The sequence below is a fragment of the Astatotilapia calliptera genome, chromosome 4 (assembly GCF_900246225.1).
Source record: "Astatotilapia calliptera chromosome 4, fAstCal1.2, whole genome shotgun sequence".
NCBI lineage: Eukaryota > Metazoa > Chordata > Actinopteri > Cichliformes > Cichlidae > Astatotilapia > Astatotilapia calliptera.
In genome coordinates this window covers 21,027,505-21,051,301 of record NC_039305.1, presented here as the reverse complement: position 1 = coordinate 21,051,301, position 23,797 = coordinate 21,027,505, and the positions used below count along the sequence as shown (strand labels likewise).

General features: G+C 39.8%; 1 protein-coding gene across 1 annotated transcript in view; it reads left to right on the top strand.

The window, feature by feature from the left end:
• Window positions 1–19,385, top strand: part of grapa (GRB2 related adaptor protein a) — a 34,640-nt gene extending 15,255 nt beyond the window's left edge. The window contains exons 4-5 of the mRNA XM_026165455.1: window positions 5,682–5,850; window positions 18,105–19,385. Of these exons, the coding sequence (XP_026021240.1) occupies window positions 5,682–5,850; window positions 18,105–18,290 (355 nt within the window). The 3' untranslated portion in view covers window positions 18,291–19,385. The remainder of the gene's footprint in view (window positions 1–5,681; window positions 5,851–18,104) is intronic.
• The last annotated feature ends 4,412 nt before the right edge of the window (window positions 19,386–23,797 follow it).

Genomic DNA, 23,797 nt, shown 5'->3' with positions numbered 1-23,797 from the left:
ATGTCTACTTTTGCCACCTCTGTTGAATAGAGGTACCTAATAAAGTAACTGGCGATTGTATGTGTGGTGCACAGCACAATAATGTTTGTTCTGTGAAATTCTCCTTTAAGTTGTTTACTTGCAATAAATATGTGTAATCCCGGCATTGATAGACATGTTTGAGTTCCACAGCCAACATGACTGAGACCAGGAAAACATTGTCAGATACCAAAAACCACAGCCTGGTTAGAGAGAGGATATTGTATTCAAACCCAAATAAGAGCTTTTCTCATAAATTTTCAGTAGAAAGTCAGGTTTTCATAGCCTGAACCATAACTCATACTGGCACAGTTTAATACCACAGTTCAGTGACCAAAACACATCAGAGAGAGACAGGAACGTAAACACGGGGAAGAGAGAAAGAGGCAAAGCAAGAACAGTGTCAGAGAAGGACAGGACTTTATATTTCCTTCTGTTGTGTTTTCTCACGGTCAAGTACGACCATCACGTGCTCTGTGAGAGGCTCCAGAGGGTCTCCTCCTCCTTATTTATGTATTCATTTTTTTCTCATTTTAATTAATCCAAACTCGCTCTGTCTCTCACTCTCTCTCAAGGCTTAGACCGAGTTTACTCTGAGAAAAAGCAGATACAAAAAGTTATATTAAATTTATTCCCCAAATTCCAAACACTCAGATTGAAAAGATTTTCAATCATAACATAAATGTACCACAAAAAAAGCTTGAACTCAAGAAATCACAGAGCATCGTAAAAGTCTCATTACTTAAGAATTTTAAAATGTTATTGAATTTAAGGTGAACAAAGTTAATGAAAAGTGAAGACATGACATAGATCTGTAAATCTTTTGACAGCATCATGACAGTGGTGTCATTTGAGCTTTCTGCTTAAAGAGGCCTGCTTGTTGGAGACTTTTCCTGTGACCAACATGACTCATTCAGCAGAAGTGCTTGCTGACAGTTTCTGTCACCTTAGGATGGCAAGTCCTGCTGTTTTTAATTATTCATGTAGAAGGTCAAAACAAAAAAGGAAGCCGAAAAAAGAATACACGTTTAACAAACATCCAAAATGAGAAAAGCATTGTTAGTATTGCCCAACTGCTGTTAAGCATAGCATGGAATTTTTAGCGCTGCTTTTCCAACAATCCTGGTTTTATTTTGGATGCTTGCATTGTTCCACTTTGCACACAGACAAAAAAAAAATGAAAGTAAACAGTTTTAACTTGATTTTAAAAAATTGATTGAAGTCAGGGGTATGAGCGCTTTCCCAAAGTTTCAGGTGGACGCGAATGACTTAAATATGCAGTAGAAATATTCAGCCCACTAAGTCAACACAGTTTCGATTAAAGTGCCTCCACCAAAACATATTTTATCATTCCTCCCCTTCTCTGCTTCATCACATCTCTCGCTCTGCACCCTCAGAGCACAGACGGTCACACTTCCTTCCTATCTCCTCAGCCATCTATCAAAACATGCTATGCTTTATTAATGCCACAAGCGGTTTGAACCCCCCTCCCCCCCTCACTCACTCACTGACATGCCTGGTTGACATGCAAGGACGCTCCTTTAAAACGTGCACGCACTGGTGGTCAAAATGTGTGTGCATGGCGGCCTACAACGCATGTAATACGGCAGACGGTTATGCACGCTAGCTGGCACAAAAACATGATATAATCAGCAATTTGCATCACATGGACACACAAACACACACAGATTAAAAACTGTCGGCCGGAGGTGTTAGTGTGACTGTGTGAAGTAGTCCAGACATCTGCAGCGGTTTAGAAACTGAACAGCAGATTAGACAAGGGGGCTGGCAGAATGAGAGAGACAGCAAGAACAAGGAAGTGAGAATAGATTGATGGGGGAAGTTGAGAGAAAGATGGTCGGACGACCTTTGAGCACACACAATAGCGCTGGCGCAGAGCAAAAGTCTGAAATGTAACTGCTGTCCTCATCTACAGTATATCTGACTCTGAGTTCTATCTCTAAATCTATTTCATTTTCTGTCTTTCAATCTTTCTCACTCTCATTCTTAGATTCTTGCTCTCGTTCTCATTTCCTTTTACTCGGAAACAGAGCATAATCTCTCCATCGCTGTGGGCCTTAATTACACTGGATCAGAGAGATGAGAGGGCACTTGGAGAGACTGCTTTGTGTATGTGTGTGTGCGAGAGAGCGATCCAGCTGAGACAGATGCTGTCTGCGCTCTTACAGCAAACTGCTTCTCTACTGTCTCTACTTCACTGTCATAATTAATAAAACCATCAGTATGACATCGCCGAATATTGTTACAACTACATTATCATGCATTCTCCTCTTGATTACATACAAGTATTTAACTCTAGATTATAGTTTATTTCATTCTAAATAAGGTGTGTTGCCATTGCGATACAGCAAAAAATAGTATTTAAATACTTTTTAAGGCTAGTTTTCTCATGATTTGTGTTCAAAGTCTCAAACTGCATTATTATTATTTTTACCTCTTTCCTGATACTGATGTGTGTTTGTGTTTTGCATGGCAGGGTAAATTTAGCATCAAGCGTGGTTTAATGTTCAGCCAGTATTTAGCTAGCTTCTGGTCACTTGCATGGGCACTTTTTCCGGTGGGGGAGGGGCTGGGCATGTCAAACATTAATGATAGATGCCAGTTTCACATTAATATTCCAAAGCTAAACTGAAATTAATTTTTTTTTTTGTTTTTCGTTTTCTATTGATTTCTTTTTCCTGAAAATAATAATAATTTTTAATTTCCTGAAAATAAATTTTCTCTTTCAAATTTCAAACTACCACTGAGAAGGATGTAGAGGGTGCAGAATAACTTCAAATATTACCTTCTTTTCTTCTTTTCTTCCATCTGTTTTATGTGTTTAATTGTGCTTTACATTGTTGTGAATCCCCTCGAGGGAAAGTCCGTGTTGAGCTCACATCCTGTTTTAAAATCTTCTCGTCTCTGTTCACCTCTCACAGCACCCCTTACTTATTTTGACTTCGTTATCCAGCAGGGGCTTATTGTGTGATTTGCTACCTCAGACAAGCAGCTGCTGCACAGTTGCAGAGCTGGTGGCAGTTACAGAGCCCCACCAGTAGGGTGCAGCAGAGGGCGCCAGACACCTTGGGAGATTATTGGGGCTGATGAAGATTACTCTGACAGAAGACCACAGTTTTGTGCTTTGTGTGTGTGTGTGTGTGTGTGTGTGTGTGTGTGTGTGTGTGTGTGTGTGTGTGTGTGTGTGTGTGTGTGTGTGTGTGTGTGTGTGTGTGTGAAGCTGAATTAAGAAAGGCAATGGAGACAAAGTGAGATAAAGAGAGAAAAGTTAGAAAGAACTGATATTAAGAGGTGATTGTCTGCACTGACAGCAATGATATGGCAACAATATGACAATAATAATAAAATAAAAAAATTGTGGCCTTTAAGTAGCAGTTCATGAACATTACCACCCCAGCATTGGTCTAGGAACACTACAGCTTAAAACACAGTGTTCGTGTGTTGCCAGAGGGGCACAGACAGATCTATTTGTAAGAGTCCCCGAAATTAAATGTAATTAAGACCCAATTAAACATTAATTCAAGGTGAAGTTGTGTTTGTTGCTTCTGGCTGTTCAGAAATTTTCCTCAGAGTTTATTCACCAAACCTCAAACCCTCGCACAGGGTACCAAAATAGCTGAAGCCAACCAGACCTGTGGGCAAAATAAAAGCACTGTTGGTCATACAGAATGAGTTAATATTCACATGCTGGTAGGCTGTCATTTTAGAAAGACACATTTGATTAATTTAATATTCCTGCAAAATAAAATCCTCAGTTTTGGGAGTCAGATCGTGAGAGGAGAGAAACAAGGACACACAGGCTGGAGAAAAAGAGGAGGCAGAGAAAGAAGGGCAGGGTGGAGGTGTAGCTGAATGCCATCCAGTCATAAGGGAGCCAGCTCTGCTTGTTCACAGGAGCACAGTGTCTGAATAGAGAAAGGAATTCTGGGTGAAAAAAAGCCGATGCTCATTTACTTTCCGCGAGCCTGGAGCACGGCCAATCAGACGCGATTCAGAAGGAGCCGAGCAAGGTTAAACCACAAATCCCCCCAAAAAGAGATCCCACATTGTGCTTTTTCGCTTATTAGGATGCATCATTCAATGGCGGTATTTCCATCCACACCGATGACGCTGCGCTAGAAGAGAAACGGGAGAGAGAATGTTGGCTCTCTCTTTAACCACCGACGTGATATTTTAGCAATCATTAACATAACATTAACACACACACCTACTCTGCGATGTGTTTAGAAATATGGGGGTGTTGCACTGATTTCCGCTGCATGTTAGACGCAGTTATGTAACCATGTAATCACGGTGAGATGTCCAGATTTCTAAAGATAAGCTGGGAAGTTACTTAGCAACCACCACAGACCAGGACAAGGGGAGCAGGTATGATTGTCAATGAATGCTGGCCAAACTCTTCTAATTATAACAACAAGGCAAAGCTCTTCAACACCTAGGCTATTTTTGTTTGTGTCACTTATGGCTTTATTTTATTATTATTTGTCATTTGCTTTGCTTGGCTTTGATCAGAATCTGTCTAAAAATGTTGCTGATTTTGTGCTACAAAGCATCTAAACCACATTTATTTAAATTTAAAGGGTATTGGGTTTATTTGACATGAGACTCACAGAGCAGTCTGTGAAAATGTCATTGTCTGCTTTTATGAATTCTGAGAAACTGACTGTGTTAGATATTTCCACAGTAGTTTGGGTTTCTCTTTGTAACAGCTTGTCTGTTTTCACATTATTTCAACAGCTTTAAGTCAACCCAGGGTCCTGGGATTGGACTCGGGCACAGCTTCCGGCTCAAAATGAAAAACACACCAGGTTAATTCTGCCTGTGCGAGGACACGACACTCTTACGGAAGAGACTTGTAATCTCAAGCGTTTCTCTTGCTTATACGTATAATACCAAGCAGAGGTCACTCCACTGATTTTAGAGGCAAATTGAAATGCACTAAATCCATTGTCCAATCAGCAGCTGACATCTGGGAGGAGGCTTTGCAGGCTAAACATTAAGACTATTAAGAAATAGTTGGTCCAGATGTACTGTAAGACAAAAAGAAATAAACTAAAAGAAAAATAAAGAGACCTTGTGATTGACAATAGAGTACATGATTAAAAAGCAGGATTATTCAGCCATGATTCCTACAATAGACCTTAAATTGAGCCCAAGCACCGTCAACACAGTTAACAAGTCACCGTTTTGTTTCCAAATTATTTCTGAGAGTAAATGACCCGTGTTGTTGCAGATATATATATATATATGCAATTTGTCCCATATAAACAATAGTAAATATTCAAACTTTTAATGAGATTTGGGAATTTTGCCCAGTGTGTTTTATAGATTTCATTTCCATGAAGTTTAATCCAATAAAGGGAAACTGGCTGTGGCAGTGATTCTCAGTGTTTGTGAGCATGGAGCCACTGCAGGGTGGTGTTGTGGATGACCAGGGGAGAAAGAAATGAGCAAAATTAAGATTTATCAAGAGGAACAAAATAAGGATTTTCTCACGATTTTGTATTTTTTTTAGTGTTAGTTAACAAAATGGCAAAAAAATGGAACTCATTAGTTAAGGTATGCTACTGCGAGGAAACACATATCCTCATAGATACTCAGTTTTATGATCGTTTGCATCTCTTTGTTTACCTGCTTTGCAGTTATGGGGATCATGTTCAGCATTTCAAGGTACTGCAGGATCGCTGTAGTCAGTACTACGTGTGGGACGAGGCGTTCTCCTCTCTGAACGAGCTGGTGGACTTCTACCACAGCAACAGCATCGCCAAGGAGAGGACGGTCTTTCTGAGAGACCCCGAGCACTTCGCCAGGGTGAGTTTCTTTTGATTTCATGGTTTTCTTAAAGCAATCTAAAATAAAATTTAAGTGGGGAAGCTATAACCTGATTTTTTTTTTTTTTGTATTTGTACTGTAACAAAGTAAACCCTCTAAACTGATCTAATCAATCAGTTTTCAGCTCAATCTGCTCATTGTAGGTCTCCTTCTATGGTCATTTCAGGTGAGATAAGGAGGTCTAGCTTGCTAGCACTGGATTCTGATTGTGAAAGCCAGGTGAGGAGCTACCAATCAGATTAAACTGTGCTTTAAGGGAAGGGTGGCCTTAAAGAGGCAGGAGCTAAAACTGTGACTAATGCAAATGTGTTCCAGTGGAGTCCTAGGAGAAAAATATACAGTAGAAGTAAAAATGTACACAAAAGTCTCCCTTTAAACAAACAGTTTTTAAAAGCAACCTGAATATAATTTATTTGAAATGGAATATATTAAATTAAACAAAAATTAAATGTACCTAAATCACCTAAAAAAAATAAATAAAAAAATCCCTATGCATTTTTTAATCCCATTATCCTTATGAGTGTCCTCACCAAACCATTTAAGACACATCTGTTCTTGCTGTCATCTGTCTCTGTCTCGTTCCTCTTCCCTCCGCCGTACTCCCATACATCATGTTAACTATCAGGCGAGACACAGTAAATTATCCGGTGCTTATCAAATCAGTACGCCTGGACAAACATAACAAGCTGAGTATTCATTTTTCATTTGACTCGAAGGCATAACCTGTCAATCTAATGTAGCTGATAACTATGGGAAAAACTCCATATGTGGAATTTCTGGAGCTGCAACTGCATCGGCGGAGTTTGATGTTTGACGTAGAGGTGCAGCTTGTAATGAAACATCACAGAGCAGCCGCCAGTTTAGAGCAAAATCAAATCAGTCATCTTAGACAGCGTGCCAGACGGACTGAGCACAGCAGTGTTAAAGGAAACTGATTTTCTAAAAGGCAATTCTACGCATTAGTCATGAGGTAGCTACATATCAAATTTGGGCATATTATTACTTTACTCCATAATTCAATCACCCGATCAGTCTTAGGTGGATCACACTCTATGTAGAGTGTGATATGTAGACTCCAAAAGACTGCACACGATAGTGATATACTACAGCTGTAAACCAGAAGCACAGCCCAAGCATTAGTAGTACTTTATTTGATTTTTAGTATGAGAAATGACAGTTAGTTCCTGAGAAGGCGTCATCATGGGAAAAGCTGCTGTTGTTGTTGTCATTATGTAGACAAGCTCGTATTGCACAGTAACTACTCCTGGGAGCGGCAGGCAGTGCCGCACCCGCAGGCGAACCCAGTTGCACCGAAGGGATTTGATCCACAGCAATCCCGACCTGACAGCATGTTTGTGTCACTGTAACACAAACCACAAGCTAATACTTCATATAACATCATATTCACTTCTGTGGTTTCAGCCCCGAGATTTGACCTCGATTCATCGGCGAACAGAACGATCAATTTAGTGCAGTCATCTGCCAGTGTTAGCTGTCACATGGAGATCATGTTTCATTTACTACACTGACAAAAATTATAATTCTCAAAATGAAACCGAGGAATGTCTGGCATTGCTGGATGCGTGGTTTTTGTCTTAAGTCGTTCTTTTAGTCAGCCTCCTGTCTTCATGGTTTACTCCTGCTACTCTGTCAGCTGGCTGTTATTGTACATCACAAAGTCCCCAGTTTCTTTTAAACAAACAAAAAGTCATTTACAGTACTGTGCAAAAGTCTTGTATCTTATCATTTTCATTTGCTTGTTAAGCTGCTTAAGACAATGTCAGAATTTGGTGTTTTATGTTGTATTATCGTGCATGTCACATGTTTTAATTAAATGCTTGCACCTATTTGTCATTTTCCTAATAAACTATAAAGAAACGAGGGCTAGTTTGAGACTTTTGCGCAGTACTATATGTTATTTTAAATAAATAGGGTTTGCTGTTTTTCTTAATTTGTGCAAAATTATGTTACACAAAAAGTCCTGCAAAATGCATAACATGTAACTCACTCAGACTTCTGAATGGAGTCCAGTATTTTACAATCATATGAAGCACAGAAGAAGCCAAAGGCATAAGCTTAATGTGCCCTGGATGAATTTCTCAGCTGGATTTTTAGCACAGACTTTCTTACTTATTCCAGCTAGGGAGCCATAACGTCATAAGAGTAATATCAGCGCAGTGTAATTTCCAGATCCTGTATATTTAAAATAAAAGAGTCACAATCAAGATGGGCTTGATCTTAAGTCATTTACATGAGCACTTTACACTTTTCTCATTTTGGGCTCGATGGGAGTCGAGGATTAACAGAATGTGACAGGGTAAATTTTGCTCACATCACTCATTGAAATGGATCTCATCATATGTGGTTACTTAGCCCACAGCTCAACTGAGTATCAGTTAAGAATCAGTGCTTCAGATGGCCTACAGATGATGTTGAAGTTTGGATCGTTTAACCTCAAGAAGTTGGATTTTTCAGTTTTCTGCATGTTTTCTTTTGATTGTAGATGATAGTGGTGATAAAGGTTTAATTGCAGTTTTTATGTTAGAAAATGCAAGAGCTCCCTCGTACTCTGTGTTTACAGTACATGCACAGACAAAGTTTGCCATAGAGCTGTCTCATGTTTTCTTTATTGACTTAATAATGTTTTTAATACCCCAAATAAGAAGACATGATCCTAAAGCAACTCTGGAGCAGCTTAGAATTACATCCAAGCTTTATCCTTAATGCTGCCATCTGTTTTCAAAGCACCCTTGCAGATGGGATCTGTTTGCGACCACTGCTTTCACTGCCTCGGTTCGGTTCACCTTTGAAATCAAACCTTTCGCCTAACGATCAGCTCTGTGAAGTGCCAAAAAAGAAGCAGAGAGGTGCTGACATCCGAGGTGGTGGCCTGCAGATAGCCAGTCACTGCTGCTCTGTGGTGTTTTGCAGATGATCAGAGAAGAAGTGATGTTAGTGGCCAATGAGTCAGTGCTGTTATTACAACTAAAGGGAGGCAGGGAATAAACAGACACACATGCACGAGTGTATTTCAGGCAAGGTAGCAGCACATTGTAGTTCTCGCCCTCCTTTCTCCACGTTCCTTTTATGTTCTGCTTGAAGTAATAATAGCATCCTTACTGATCCAGCCTGGAGAAGAACGCCTGCAGTAATATACTTTATGTCACCACAAAAAGAGAGAAAAAGATTATTAGCCTTAACCCAAAGTAAAACCACCAGAATCGTCACTAAATTATTTTAAACCATCGTTAAAAAAAGGAAATGTCTGTTTACTAAAGAATAAAATACACCTTTGCACTTATAATTTACAGGATTGACACTAAAATGCACTGACTTCTGTGTAAAAGCTAACTCATACTCAGTGCCTTAGCTATACGAAGGTTAACTGAGCTCATGTGCATGGCCACCCCTCCAAATTTGGAGCCGATGTGGATGAGAGGACCCGCCCAGTACTACCTCAAAATCATCCAGGTGTCTGCCATGCTTACTCTGATATGAAGAAACCTGAGTGTCCTATCAGTCCCACATGCTAACGGTAGCTCCCTATTGATCGTGGAACTTGTTAACATGACCTTAGTTGCCTGGACAGCAGGCTCCAAGGAAAGATTGTTTTAATAGGCTAGGGTAACCTGTAAGGGCTATTTGCTCTGATAAAGAAAAATACTTTGACTTCTACCTTTACTGTTTAACAAAAGGTTAAAAAGTGGATGTCCACAAGTTAGACTTTAATTGTGGGACATTTTATTAAAGACATTTAGCAAGAGCAGCTGACATCACCCAACAGGAAAGCAGCTGGGCATTCAGTAGAAAAATTATGTAAACCAAAATCCTTCTGAATGAACCATTTAACACGGCAAAAAAAGCGCACACAAAAAGCCAAAATTTACAAAATGTATGCATATCTGAGTCGTGAAGATGATGCATTTGATCGTTGTGATGATGTGCTTTTGGAGTAGCTGCTTCTAGATTTGTTGTAGTTTGTCTCATGGAACAGGAAACCTTCAGATTTTTTTTTCATCCTAAAAAAAAGTCTTTTTTTTGCAAATTGAGCTCCTGATTAGTTGCATCATGGCTGGTCATAAAACCATTCAGAGCGTGCTCCAAATCACTCGGGATGATGCGCAGTGCATTCGTCTCTCTGTGCAAATGCAGCTGGAGCAGGTGTGAAGTGATGAATTTAGCTTTAGGCAGTTATGGTGGTACTTAAACGGAAGATGGCTACAGCCATCCCCCGGGAGACTAATAAACTGTATGACCTAAATACTGTGATAATTGAATTCTCTTTAATGCGAGTGAATAGCACATGAAAACAACACCAGGTTTTGTTTCTGAATATTTCAGTTTTCTGAGAATTTCTCATGCTCATGCACAGGAAGCTTAAGGCTACACCAACGACACCACCACAGAGGAGGTGGTGTTATGTTATGACTTCTGGCTTTGTGGTTTGGGCAGAAATAGCACAAAAAGGATGACTGTCCTCTCTCCATCTGCTCAAACGGCTCATTCAAAAACACACTTTTGGATCCACTTGTGTGCAGTGACTTCTGACAAACTCAAGCTGAAGTGGAATACGAACACAAGAGAAACAAAACTAGGACAGATGCTGCATTCTTGTATTCTTTTATTGGCACTTACTGCTAGAAAACAGCCTGGAGGCTTTAACAAGATGTTTATGGTTGTTAATTTCATTGCTTTTTACACCCCATTTATTCTGTCTCATATTTTACTATGATGACACAGGCAATTTGCCCTGAATTCTCAATGAATATGCAGGTATTAGAGGTCAGCTGTGACTCTTCTGTTACTTTTAAGAATATGGTTAAACTTAAGAAATAATAGGGCTTATGGAAACCGCCACTGTTCACCCAGCGTCTATCTAAGCATTAGTAGAGCAGCATTACTTTCATGATCAGTGGAGTTTCTACATATTGTACATTTAAGGATCTGTAAAAGCACTTTATGCTAATCCTAACCTTAACTCTTCTTACCCTTCCACCATCAATCTTTTGCATGTAAAGCAAATGTGTTAATCACAACGCCACAGAGCCGATTTAAGGAAATTAAGAAAATTGTTCTTTAAAAACAAAAGAAGCAAATGTAAAATTCCCATAGTTTTGAAAATGCATCTACAAGCTCTAATTTAATGGTTCAACACCCAAAAGAAATTCATTTTACAGTTATGGACATGATTAAAGTCGCTGCAGATTCATTTACTCATGATCGATTATTTCAGCTCTTATCTTCAGGCCACTTCCACTCTGCTATCAGCATTTAGCAGGACCTTCAATATTACTTAAAGTGTATTTTAAATTTGCTCACATACGTGCAGTAGAATAAAAAAAGAAAAACACAAAAATACACATTATCACTACATATGGCTTTCATGGTCCTCAAGTACCATAAAAGACTGTTTCTGTTTTACCAAATAATGTTGTTGTTGTTGTTGTTTTTTAATTTTGTTTTTTCTTTCATTTGGTTCTGCTTAATTTCCTGGTTCTATGATATTATATCATATCTGTTCCATTCATCAGTGACAGGAGTCAGGCACAAAACCAAATTCTGATTGTCTTTATATTACGCAGCATCATTAGTCTCAGGTCAGAAAGTTGCCCCATCAGAAGCAAGCTTATTAAGGGTCCACTAGGACAGTGTTATGTAATTATCTTCCTGAAACATGTGTTCATAATAATAATAATAATAATATATATAAAATGTGGCATGTGTTGGTTGTTTACATGTATGGCTAACCTTAAAAATGCAGTCACTTATTTTTTAACGTATGTAATAGAAAAATATGTTGTACTTATATGACTATTGAACATTTGTACATGTATATTTTCATGATCTGTTTCTCATTATGCTTTTCTCCTCCTTCACCACTGCTCACTCTCCTCCCTCATTTCCACTTCATTGTCTTCCTCCTCACATCAAACCTCATCTCTTGAACTGAAGTCAGGGCTCTACATGCTCATTTATTCCCAATATTGTAATATAGCTAGGCTTGTGTGTCCTAAAAATCACACTTACCCTCTAATAAAAGTTTAACTACATTAATTACAAAGTTTAATTACATTTAATTACTCACATCGCAAGTTCATTCATTAAGTGTCTTTTAACAGCAGCTAACACAAGCTAACAGAAGCTAACAGCAACTAATAGAGACTAAGAGACTCTACTGTAAGCCAAAACAGCAGATGCTAGCTGGGGCAAACACAGAAATGGTCAGGATAACACTAACACTGGCCAACAGCAGCTAACACAGGCTAACAGTAGCTAACAGAGGTTAACAGCAACTAATAGAGACTAAGAGACTCTACTGTGAGCCAAAACAGCAGATGCTAGCTGGGGCAAACACAGAAATGTTCAGGATATCACTAACACTGGCCAACAGCAGCTAACACAGGCTAACAGTAGCTAACAGAGGTTAACAGCAACTAATAGAGACTAAGAGCTCTACTGTGAGCCAAAACAGCAGAGGCTAGCTGGGGCAAACACAGAAACGTTCAGGATATCACTAACACTGGCCAACAGCAGCTAACACAGGCTAACAGTAGCTAACAGAGGTTAACAGCAACAATAGAGACTAAGAGCTCTACTGTGAGCCAAAACAGCAGAGGCTAGCTGGGGTAAACAGAAAAGTTCACGATATCAACAACTCACCTCAGTATTGCAGTCATCAGACAGAAGTGAGTTTCATTCACTCATCAGACTCTCTTCTAAATGTTTTACAGCCTCCTCCAGAGTAAACAGACGTAGACACCAGCTGACTTAAACAGCAGACAGCCTATGCTCACTACAGATAAATATAGAAAGATATAAATAGAGTTGTTTATCTTATAGTGGCCACCTTAGCTAGGATTATGCACTTGAATTAGGAAGAGTAAGAAAACAAACTTCCGTTGGCTGCAGTCCACAGACATCTAGACATCTTTTACACACTGTACCTTTAGGACATGACAAATTAATTCTATATCCATTGCTGTGGAGTTTCGCCCACATACAGCAACAGTGTGACTTTGTTTTGAGAAAAATAAGTGAAAATAACTACAGTGAAGTGTCAGCTGCTGGTCATATACAGTATCCTTGTATCGTTCTGTGTTTAGCACACTGGCTGTGATGTTGTTGCCCTGTAGGTCACTTTGAATCTGAATCACATCATGCCCCAGAGCCAAAGGTGCCGTGCTTTCCTTACATGGCTATGCAGCCTTTCTGTCTTTCCACACGAGATCACAGCAGCTTAGTCAGTTCTTTATGTCTCCATATGTGTTTACTGTTTTAATTTGAGCTTTAAGGTGTATTTTCTGTGCCTGTCTGTGGAGAGCTTTCCTTAGCATTGAATCTCCATAAACATAATGTATTTCTACAGCCTTCTACTTCTTTACAATTTAATCTGTGAGAGGATCAAAGGTGGGGGGAAAAAAGAGAGATGCAATCATGTAAACACCAGCCGATCATTTCTGCACTGGCTCCATCCGTATCCAGTTATCTTCAATTCTTCTTCATCAGTGGGCTTGGTTTCCCAGTAGGTAGATGCGCAGATTAAAAGCACACATGAAACATTGATATTAGCTTTGGACCCATCTGGCTTTTTCACCGTCAAGCTATATAAAATCACAGTCAGCTGGTCTTCGCGTCTTGGCCTTGGGCATCAACAAAGCTCCAACACCCAGCGTCTTCCACTGGCAGCGTTTGCACACGGTCATACAACTCACGCTTTACTTCTCTTGGGGAAAAGATTGTTTGATGAATGACTTAACCTGGTTATGGTGGCAAAACCATATTTAGGGTTTCTATTTGGGTTTTGATCATGAGAAGGACTCTTAAGCATCTCCGAGGTGCCACTGTGGACAGAATTGTGTGAGCTACAAAATACTCTGTGCCGTTTTTGGAGAAGAAAAAACCCCCAAAGAAAATACTAAATGAAAGAAATTTGCCCTAAAGACCAGTTAACCAGACAACAATATGGCAAACTGGCAAATAAACAGTCTGGTACTTTCTTGTGTATTTGCTCAGCAGCTCTTTCTTCTTTGTGAGCTTGATGTGCACGCTCAAAGCTCTGAAATATTAACAGTATTCAGTATCCACTTCTTCACAGCATCACTTCTTTTTCTTTCATAAAAGAAATAAGAATACAAAGAAAAAAACTGTTCATTCCCCCCTTTAACCATTTAGATTATAAAGAAAGACGAGGTTATGAAAATATTGTGTTCAGTGTTTCTCTTACTTTTTGTGTTCGACTAAATAGGTCAGTTTCACAGACGTGAACCGAGTGTGTTGAGCACTTGTGAGTCCTTGAATCATGTTGCACCATGGTGGGTTTTTTTGTATGTATGTGTGTGTGTGTGTGTGTGTGTGTGTGTGTGTGTGTGTGTGTGTGTGTGTGTGTGTGTGTGTGTGTGTGTGTTGACCCTCCTATTGTTTGGTTTGTCTTCCCAAACTAATTCCACATCAGCTCATTACATGGCTCTTGATAGCTTCTTATCTCAGTATGGCAGAATAGGAAATAATTCTCCTAACACATCCCTTAATATCCTCATGTCCTTGTGTTGCAAAGCCTTCCCTTTTACCCTGGAAAACTTGGACCTTGTGCAAAGGGGCAAACAAGCAGTATTGGAGGAATTTTCGTTGCATTCTGTGCACAAGGGAACTAGCAAAAGCTGTACTGTCAGTGCTCTCTTAGGCGGTAGAGTCAACCCTAATCACAAGGATACATGGATTGTATTTGTCTTTACAAGAGAGCACAAGAATGAAAGGGTTCTTCTTGTGCAACCCACACAAACTAGAAGTCTCGACTAGATCAGTGAAACAATAAATCATAAGACTGTGAGGATTTTATAGATTTGCAGGCCTGATGGATTCTGTCTGGGTTTCTTGATCCTAATCCCACTGTCTAGTTAGTGCATGTACTTGTTTGTAACTGTGTACATGTTTTGTGTGCCTACCGCTACTTGGATGTCATTTTATTGGGCCTTACTCTAAGATAAAGCAGTCCACAATAAAAAAGCCCAGAATTGCAACATAGATATCTACGCACCTACATATAAAAAACAATATTGGTATTCATTGCAGCCTCCCCGCTCCCTCGCAGTTCACATCACATCCACCTTCTTCTGTGGGAGCGCCAGTGATAGCCGGGTTAGTTAAGTTCGAGCCTCTCTCCTTAAAATAGCCACTTTTGTTCTGCCACTCTTAAACTGCTTTTACTTCACGAGTCAGCAGCGATCAGAGGAGGCCGGCGATCGAGGGAGAAGAAAAACAGTACTTTTGTGAACTCAAAGAAAAACATCTTGAGGAAGAGAGAGAAGAATCTGAGGGCTGAATTTAAAGCGGCTCCCCTTGCCCTGGATTGCCATCAAACATCACAGCGACAAGCATTATAAGCGTTGTTTGTTGTTGTTATTTTTAGTGGGCATGTGTGTTTATTACACTCATCATTCTGGACTGATAGCACCTCTCCGTTGCATACCCATCCCTCTGTGTTTTTCTTTTATGACCAAGAGAAACTAAAATCTACCATTTACTCAATTTAAATATCGGATAAAACCCAACGCTAAACAAGGCTTTTGAGGAGAAGAGTGGCGCGAAGTGATTTTCATGCTTCACGAAGGTGCGCATAATGAGAATTTTATGCAAAGCACATGATGTTCATCACCATAAAAGTGTCACAGCAATCTAAAATATCTTGCCTCATTGATATTAACCTGCTGTCAGGTAAGGACAGTCTGAGAATCGAAGGGTAAAGAAAGTGGAATGTGTCAGAATGGTAGCTTTAAACCCAACAGGGCCAGATTAGTGGTGTGTCTGGAGCGGGAGTAAGCAGCATGTTCTTTGTTTTTCTGTCTGTTAGGTCCTTTCTAACATCGCTGTGTGTCTGTACTCGCTCTCCCCTTGAAAATATGCCCTACACGCATGGTTTTCTTTACAGCTTCCATCACTTTCTCAGTATCACAAGTCCTTGAAGCCCTCGAAACAAAACCAGCCACCCATTCATTTTCATCAGTTTCACCTTCAGTTCACCGTCCTATCCCAGCTGTCATAGGACAAGAGAGGGAGTACACCTTGGACTGTACTCCAGTCTAACACAGGAACAACACTGAGAGACAAACAACAAGTCAACAAGTCACATTACATTCATGCATATGGCCAATTTAGCCATTTATCCTAATCCCATGCATGTCTTTGGACTGTGGGAGGAAGCTGAAGTACCAGAAGTAGTGTGTGTGATTGGGTGAATGAGAGTTGTTGTAGTGTAGTTGTAGCTGTAGTGGAAGGTGCTATATAAGTATCTGTCCATTAGCATATGCTACTCTTGGATAGATCTAGTTGTTTCCCTGGTCCTGATAGTACTGTATCACCCTAATAAAGAATTTTGCTCTCAGACTGCAGGCTTACTAACAGTTTCTAGGATACTTAAAAGTAGAATGGGGAGCAGAGAATTCAGCTCCCAGATTGGATTCAGGATACAAAGCTCTCATAATCAGGGCTCAGCTACCCCTGAGTCCTCACTTAGATACACTGCAATAGGCCTAGGTTGATGGGTACTTCCCATGATGGACAGTGTTTCTTCTTCATTCAACTCTTTTCACTCTCTAGGTGCTTACACACTACTGTACATGTAATCATTAGTTATTATTAATCTCTCACCCCTCAACATCAGCCGGTCGTAGCAGATGGCTGTCCCTCCCTTAGCCTTCTTCTGGTGGAGGGTTCTCCTGTTAAAAGGGAGTTTTTCCTTCCTGCTGTCACCAAGTGCGTGCTCTGTATGAATGTGTGAATACATAGACTGTTTTTTCATATTTACCAAGACTTATTTAATCTCTTTGGAGCTCGTATTCTTTTTCTTGTTTTGTTTGGCCTCCTGCTTCAAAGAAACTGCGCTCACTTTAAAAATTCACTGTCTAGATTGTGGCTGGTGAATTAAATAATACCTCTCAAAGCCTTTAGGAGATAAGACCAGCGAACCTTATTGACCAACATTCATTTTAAGTTCGTGTAGTGGAGAAATTTCCAAACTAGCCCTTGTAAACTGTGTGCTCTATTTTTTTTCTATAATCTTATATCCTGATGATAAGCAGAAAACGCACTGGTATGTATAAATATTACTTTAACATAAAGAAAGACATATTTTTGGGAGTCACTGATAAAAAAACAAAGGTAACCCAAAACTGGCTGTGATATTAAATCAGCATGAAACATCTGTCTTTTGCAGGACATTAAGTTGATTTGGTTTCTGCAGCCATCTAAACGTAGCGAGATAAACACGTTAATAACTCTACAACCCCCTCATTTGACGAGTAACATATTTGACCGTCACATGCAAATAACACCATGCTGCTACAGCGTAACCCCACTGAATACTACACACATTGCACCGGTGTGTTATGACTCATTTTATGTGGGAGATGTTGGATTACAGAAGCTTACTGCCTCCTTTCCAGCTTTTAAAAATAGAAAAGTAGCATTCATGTTCTTTGTTTCTGGATTGAATTGGTAAAAAAGAGCTTCATTGACATTTGACATGTGGTGTCTTTATATTGTGCGATGAAAAGGCCTCATCTCTCATTTTCTAATACAGGGATGTCAAACTCATTTTACATCGTGGGCCACATGCAGCCTACTTAAGCAGGCCAGTGAAACTCCCCTTTCTGTGACTGTACAGAAGTTTAACTGCACATTTAATCTCAGAGATATTTTAATTTAAGAAAAAGAAGTTCAGTCATAATAGTTTGTTATATCAGTGAAAGAAGACTGTCATTATGACTCTTTGGACTTTAAAGTGTAAACTGACAGAAAGAGTTCTGGTAGCTCACTTGTCCACACTATAAAAAACAACAACAACAACAACAACAACAGTAATTTTCTACCTGTTTTTTAACAGAGGCTTCTGTAAATGGCAAATGTGTGGTTGAAGAAAAATATACAAAAAAATCTTTAAAAAATTCAGAATACAGAAATTCTTTCATTTTAAAATTTTGTATAATATTTGCATTTATACTTTATACTGGAGTCTTTGTTGGGCCAATTCTGGCTTTAAGGTTCACTTCCCCGGGCTAATGTGTAAATCTTATATAGCTTGATAGCTGTCTTCAACACAGGGGTGGGTTACTTTTAGTATTTTCTTTGACGCTATTAACTGGGTATTAACTTACTGTTGTGATGAAAATGTGTGATTAACTCTCTTTTTTTTTCCTCCTCCCCTCCCTCCTGTTCCCTCTCTCCCTCCTGACCCACAGCGTTCCCATCATGCCCAAGCTGTCTTCGACTTCACCCCGCACCACCCGTCCCAGCTACGCTTCCTGCGTGGTGATGTCATTGAACTCATTGACTGCTCTGATTCGGTGCGCTGGAGGGGCCGTTGCCATGGACGCGTGGGCTACTTCCCTCCAGAGTACGTCCAGCCCATTTATCACTGCCAGTGACCTGACCTCATGTCAAACAAGCGCACGGCCATTCCTTCGGGTTCACCGACGAGCCATCCTGAAAGACACTCACGCTGCTCCCCCGCTCTGCACTCGCCCGTCAACTTCCTGGAGCAAACGACGGAGCTACCACCGAACGACCCGTTCCCTAAACTGATTCCTCCCAATGCCCCCCTGTGATGTCGCCCTTTAAATCAGCCTTTGCTGCAGGCTCATCTGATCATCTGATCCTGAAGACTCCACTTTCTCCTCCGATCCAGACATGGACCTTTACACTGTGGAGAACTCTCACATATATTCAAAGTCATACATACTCCCAGTTATAATCATTTATTACAGCTTACCATCTCTTTTAGAAAAGTAACACACATAAACACTAAACTGAGGGGAAAAGTGTGTGGCCCATGAAAACTCCTGAAGGAAGGGCAGGCTTGCTCTCTGGCTCATTTACTCCAGTATTTTGCCATCCTTTTCACCAGGAGCTGGACAGAAAGTCATTGTGAGTGTGAACACTTAGAGGATACTGACACAGCAGATTCCTCTGTCACTGAGCTTGTGTGTGTGTGTGTGTGTGTGTGTGTGTGGGGGGGGTGTCTGTACAGGTGTAAAGCTGCAGTCTTTACATACATACATGCATGTTGTGTGACGATGAGGGAGTGAGAAGTGTGTTGATTGTGTTGATTGTATCTGTGTGCGCGTATATATGTGTGTGTGCGTGTGTGTGTGTTTGAGTGTGCTCAGTGGACCAGTGAAAGGAGTTACTGTGTTACAGTGTGACAGTAAGACGAACACTGCCCCGACATCGCTTTGTTAATACAAAAAAAGAAGAAAAACGCGCTGCTTAAAATGTAACATGCTCAACTCAATTTACTGATCAATCGTTTGTTCTTGAGTATTTATTCTTATCCACGTGTGATCTTAAAATACATATACTGCAAGTGAATTTAAACATTGTATACATGTTTTGCTTCTGTTGAAACTGTTGCAGTTGCTTAAGAGGAACAAACTTCATGTGACTGACAGCAAGAACTTGGATCGGTCTTCCTTATCCTGTAACAAAATCATTGAAATAAAGTGATACATTCACATCTTTGAGCCCTGAAGCTTGGACTTTATTTGGTATTTACTGTATCTGCTTTTAGTGTGTATTTTACAATGATCTTGTGTTCTTTTTAATGAAAAGGTCACATGTGCCATAATTTGCTGTGATCGTGATCAGTTTTGTTGGTGCTATTCCCCCCCCCCCCCCCCCCCTTTTTTTTTTTTTTATAATCAGTTTTATCCTGAAGTTCCCTCTACCAAAGCCATTGGAGCACTGCTAATCTCACAATCCCCCAAACCATTTAATTAAATGGTCAATTAAATTTAACAGATTTAATGTACTTGTACTTTGAGTATTTCAATGTTATGCTACTTTCGGCTTTTACTTTAGATTACTCCATATTTTGAATGCAATTATTGCATTTTGTGCCCAATGCTATATAATTTAAAGTTTTAGATACTTATTATTTTTACAGATTAACTTCAGTTTTATAACCAAGCTGCTGAGCAACATTACAGGAACATACACATGAATAAATCAATAATTAAAATCCAATAATATCATGTATATGATTCTGATTTGTTTTTATTTCACATGACTTTAGGTATTAGGTATTTTAAACATGTTTGAATATGTAACCAGTGAATTATTATGCCATGTAAGTAAAATTATAATTTTATAACTTTTTTCAGCTATCCATCAAAAGATTAGGTTTAAATTCTGATGCAGCTCCACTTTTTACATAATAAATCTGGAGGCAGGGCCACATATGAGCTTAAAAACTGTGGTTTGTACATAAATTTTCTAAATGGTAAATGGCCTGTACTTATATAGCGCTTTACTAGTCCCTAAGGACCCCAAAGCGCTTTACATATCCAGTCATTCACACACACATTCACACACTGGTGATGGCAAGCTACATTGTAGCCACAGCCACCCTGGGGCGCACTGACAAAGGCGAGGCTGCCGGACACTGGCGCCACCGGGCCCTCTGACCACCACCAGTAGGCAACCGGTGAAGTGTCTTGCCCAGGGACACAACGACCGAGACTGTCCAAGCCGGGGCTCGAACCGGACACCTTCCGATTACAAACTTATTAAATATTAATAAGTAATATTAATCCTAAGTATAAATTTAAAGGTGATCGTGCTTTTGCTGTAGCTGCTCCAAAGTTGTGGAATGATCTGCCCTTGCATGTTAGGCAGGCCTCTTCTGTCTCTGAATTTAAAAGTCTTCTTAAAACATATTTATTCGCTGAAGCCTTTGGCATTGATTAGAGGGGTTGACTCAATTTGTTTTAACATGTTTTAATTTATTGTATCTATTTATTTTATCGTATCTCATTTTAATTTTCTTTACGTATGCTATTAACATGTACAGCACTTTGTGAAACCCTGGTTTTATGTTAAAGTGCTTTAGAAATAAAGTTGGTATGGTATGGTATGGTAATATACTAAGCATTTTGATCCTCCCTGCTACCTCCAAGCACCATTGTTGGTCTGCCCTGTGCCTCCACACTTAAAAGTTATGGAAATGCTCCCGGTCAAATAGAGTCCACTATGAATCTTTCTTCTGTTTAATGTCAAACAGCAAAATTCCAGGGGCATTATTTTCATATGTACACAGCATATTCATCACAATTTCAGTAAATTAAATGATATAATTATTAATTAATATAATTATATTAAATTCAGATAATAATAATAATAATAATAATAATAATAATAATAATAATAAGGGCTGTCTCTCTGTTTGTTTGTTTCTTTGTCCATTAATTCCTCATAGACCATCAGGAGCTGAGTAACCAAACTTGGCACACAGGTACATCTTGGGCCCCCGAAGGTCGGTATCTATTGCAAGAGAATATAATGACCCGCTTTTAACATATAAACAACATCTATCTTTTTTAAAGTTTTCTCAGTCTGATTAAGTACATCAGCTTGTTAACTGCATCAACAGGAAAAGCTACTGTAGCGTGCCAATCTACTCGTTTTTCCTGGATCTTAATACATTTTTGAGTGGACACTGAGCACAACGTGCAAATACAATAAAGCTTGATCTCTCTGATTAAACAAAAATTGGTATTATGATTGAGTAAATCAAACCCTGGTTAACAAAAAGGAACTAAAAAACTAGAATCACTTTAGACGTGTCTAAAACTCTCTTAAAGAGGAAAACATATCCATGTATATATCCACACAACCTAAACATGAAATTCTAGTCAAGTTAAAAGAGTTGTTACTTGTCTTTTAGGTGTATTTTATAAAAGTGTCAACAAATATGTACATGTTACTTATATGGTAATTAGAGTTTTACAACACTTGCTCATTTTATGGTCTTATTGTATCCTGTGCCAGGAGACGCCTCACTGGCATGTAATTCTGTCAACATAATAATAGATCTGTGCGATAACGCATCACGTCACCGATGTTAAGGACAGTTTTGCGCTGACATTCGGCCGCCGTTATGTAAGGAATGCAGAGCAGCTTCTCTCACCACACTGTAATGTTTGACATGAAGCTGGTAAACTGGGTTACGTTTGACCATTCCTCTGCTCTCAATCACTTCTGTTGCCTTTCACTCTCTTGTCACTGCTTTTGTTCTAACAAACCTCTATTTTCATTCTTCCTGACAGAGTCATCCCTGGCTTGTCACTGACAGTTAGTCAATAAGCTACCGCAATCCAACAGGGGGAAAGAAGAAAAGGAGTTAAAGGTGTACCAGAAATAGCACTGCTGTTTTCTCCCTCTGATCTTTTTTAAAACTGCTGAGTCACTTTGAAGTGTCTGAGTTGTGGATGAAGGGATAAGGTTTGTGTGTAAGTGTGTGTGAGAGAGATGCCAAGATTTCTATAGTGACATATTTGTGTCACGGTGAAACGGGACAAGATAGATGGTAGAAAAGAACACAGGATGAACCAGATTACTGATGAGAGATGAGGAGGCAGTGTGAGGGACAAGTGTGTCGGTCTCTCAGTCGAGGTTGATGGTTAAACAGCAAACGGCTGAGGAAGGCGTGTGAGCTCTTACATCAAAGCTATTTACAGGTGTGAACAGTAAAAACACTGAAACAGAGGAACCAGTTTGACTGACTTACTGGCCCCTGGCTGGTTAGACCACGGAGTGAAGGGAAACTGGTCAAACATCCTGCGAACCAGAAAAACTGTTTACTAAACTAATGGGTCAAATGCAGCCAGTCTGGGAGTGAAAGACGAGATGAGTCATCACTCACTATACTCACCTTTACACCTGACATCCACCTGACAGTCCGGCATAAAGAAAGCTTGGATTATACAGTATAGAGAGACCGTCTTTATATGAAAACACTGATAGAAGTGTGAATGCGATGGAATATTTATCTCATGAAGTAAGAAAGAAAGGAATGATAAGCAGGCAAGCGTTTCACAGTGGATGTTGTAATGTTGTATTGACTGATGGATCGGTAAAGGGGAGAGGATGAAGCATATCTACTCTGCAGTGAATGATATTCAAGTCTGCAGGTTTTTTTGTACTATACTCTGAAGTTTGACCCACAAGAAGTAGCTCTCCATTCTTCAGAGACATGCTCTAACGCCTGGTTTGCACTCCAACTTTGACACCAACGAAGACCAAGGAGTGCTGACTGTCGCTGATTTTCCTCCACAGTCACGTGACCTCAGCCACAATGAACAAGAAGGCAGACGGGCGTTTCACAGTGGATGACTCTGAGCTCTTTGGAACACCCAAATCATGCAGGGATAATATCAGGCTTTATACACACCTGGAGAGTCCATGTCAGTTAAAATGACTGCAATTCAGAGCAAAATCAAATGTAGGAAATAATTAAAAATCATCCTGTCCTTAAAGGTCTAAAAAAACACTTTTGATCGACTGCTCGCCAGCAAGTGCGAGCCCCCCTATGAAAGCAGAAGTTCGGGCAGTTTTTCAGGTGCTGCACTGACACAGCAGTGATGATCTTAGACATCAATCGGGAAAGAATTCCAATTTGAAGTCTACAGTGAGAAAGATTATTCACAAGTGGAAGTCATTCAAGAGCGTTGCCAGTCTTCTCAGGAGTGCACATCCCAGCATGTTCACCCCAAGGTCAAACCATGCAATGCTCAGAGAAACTGCAAAAAAGCCTAAGAGTACCTCTCAGACTCTACTGGCCTCAGTTAGCATGTTAAATGTTAAAGTTCATGACAGGACAATTAGAAAAAGACTGAAAAAGTACGAGTTGTTTGGAAGAGATGCCAAAAGAAAGCCTCTTTTCTCTAAAATCAACATGGCAGTGCAGCTTAGGTTTGCAAAGTTAGAAATCACAACAAGATTAAAATGAAGCTGTTTGACTGTAATACACAGCATTATGTATGGAGAAAAGTAAACATAACATATCAGCACAAACAGCACAAATGAACTGTGTCAAGCACGGTGGTGGAGGGGTGATGATTTGGGACGTTGCAGACCATGAACTCCATGAACTTGT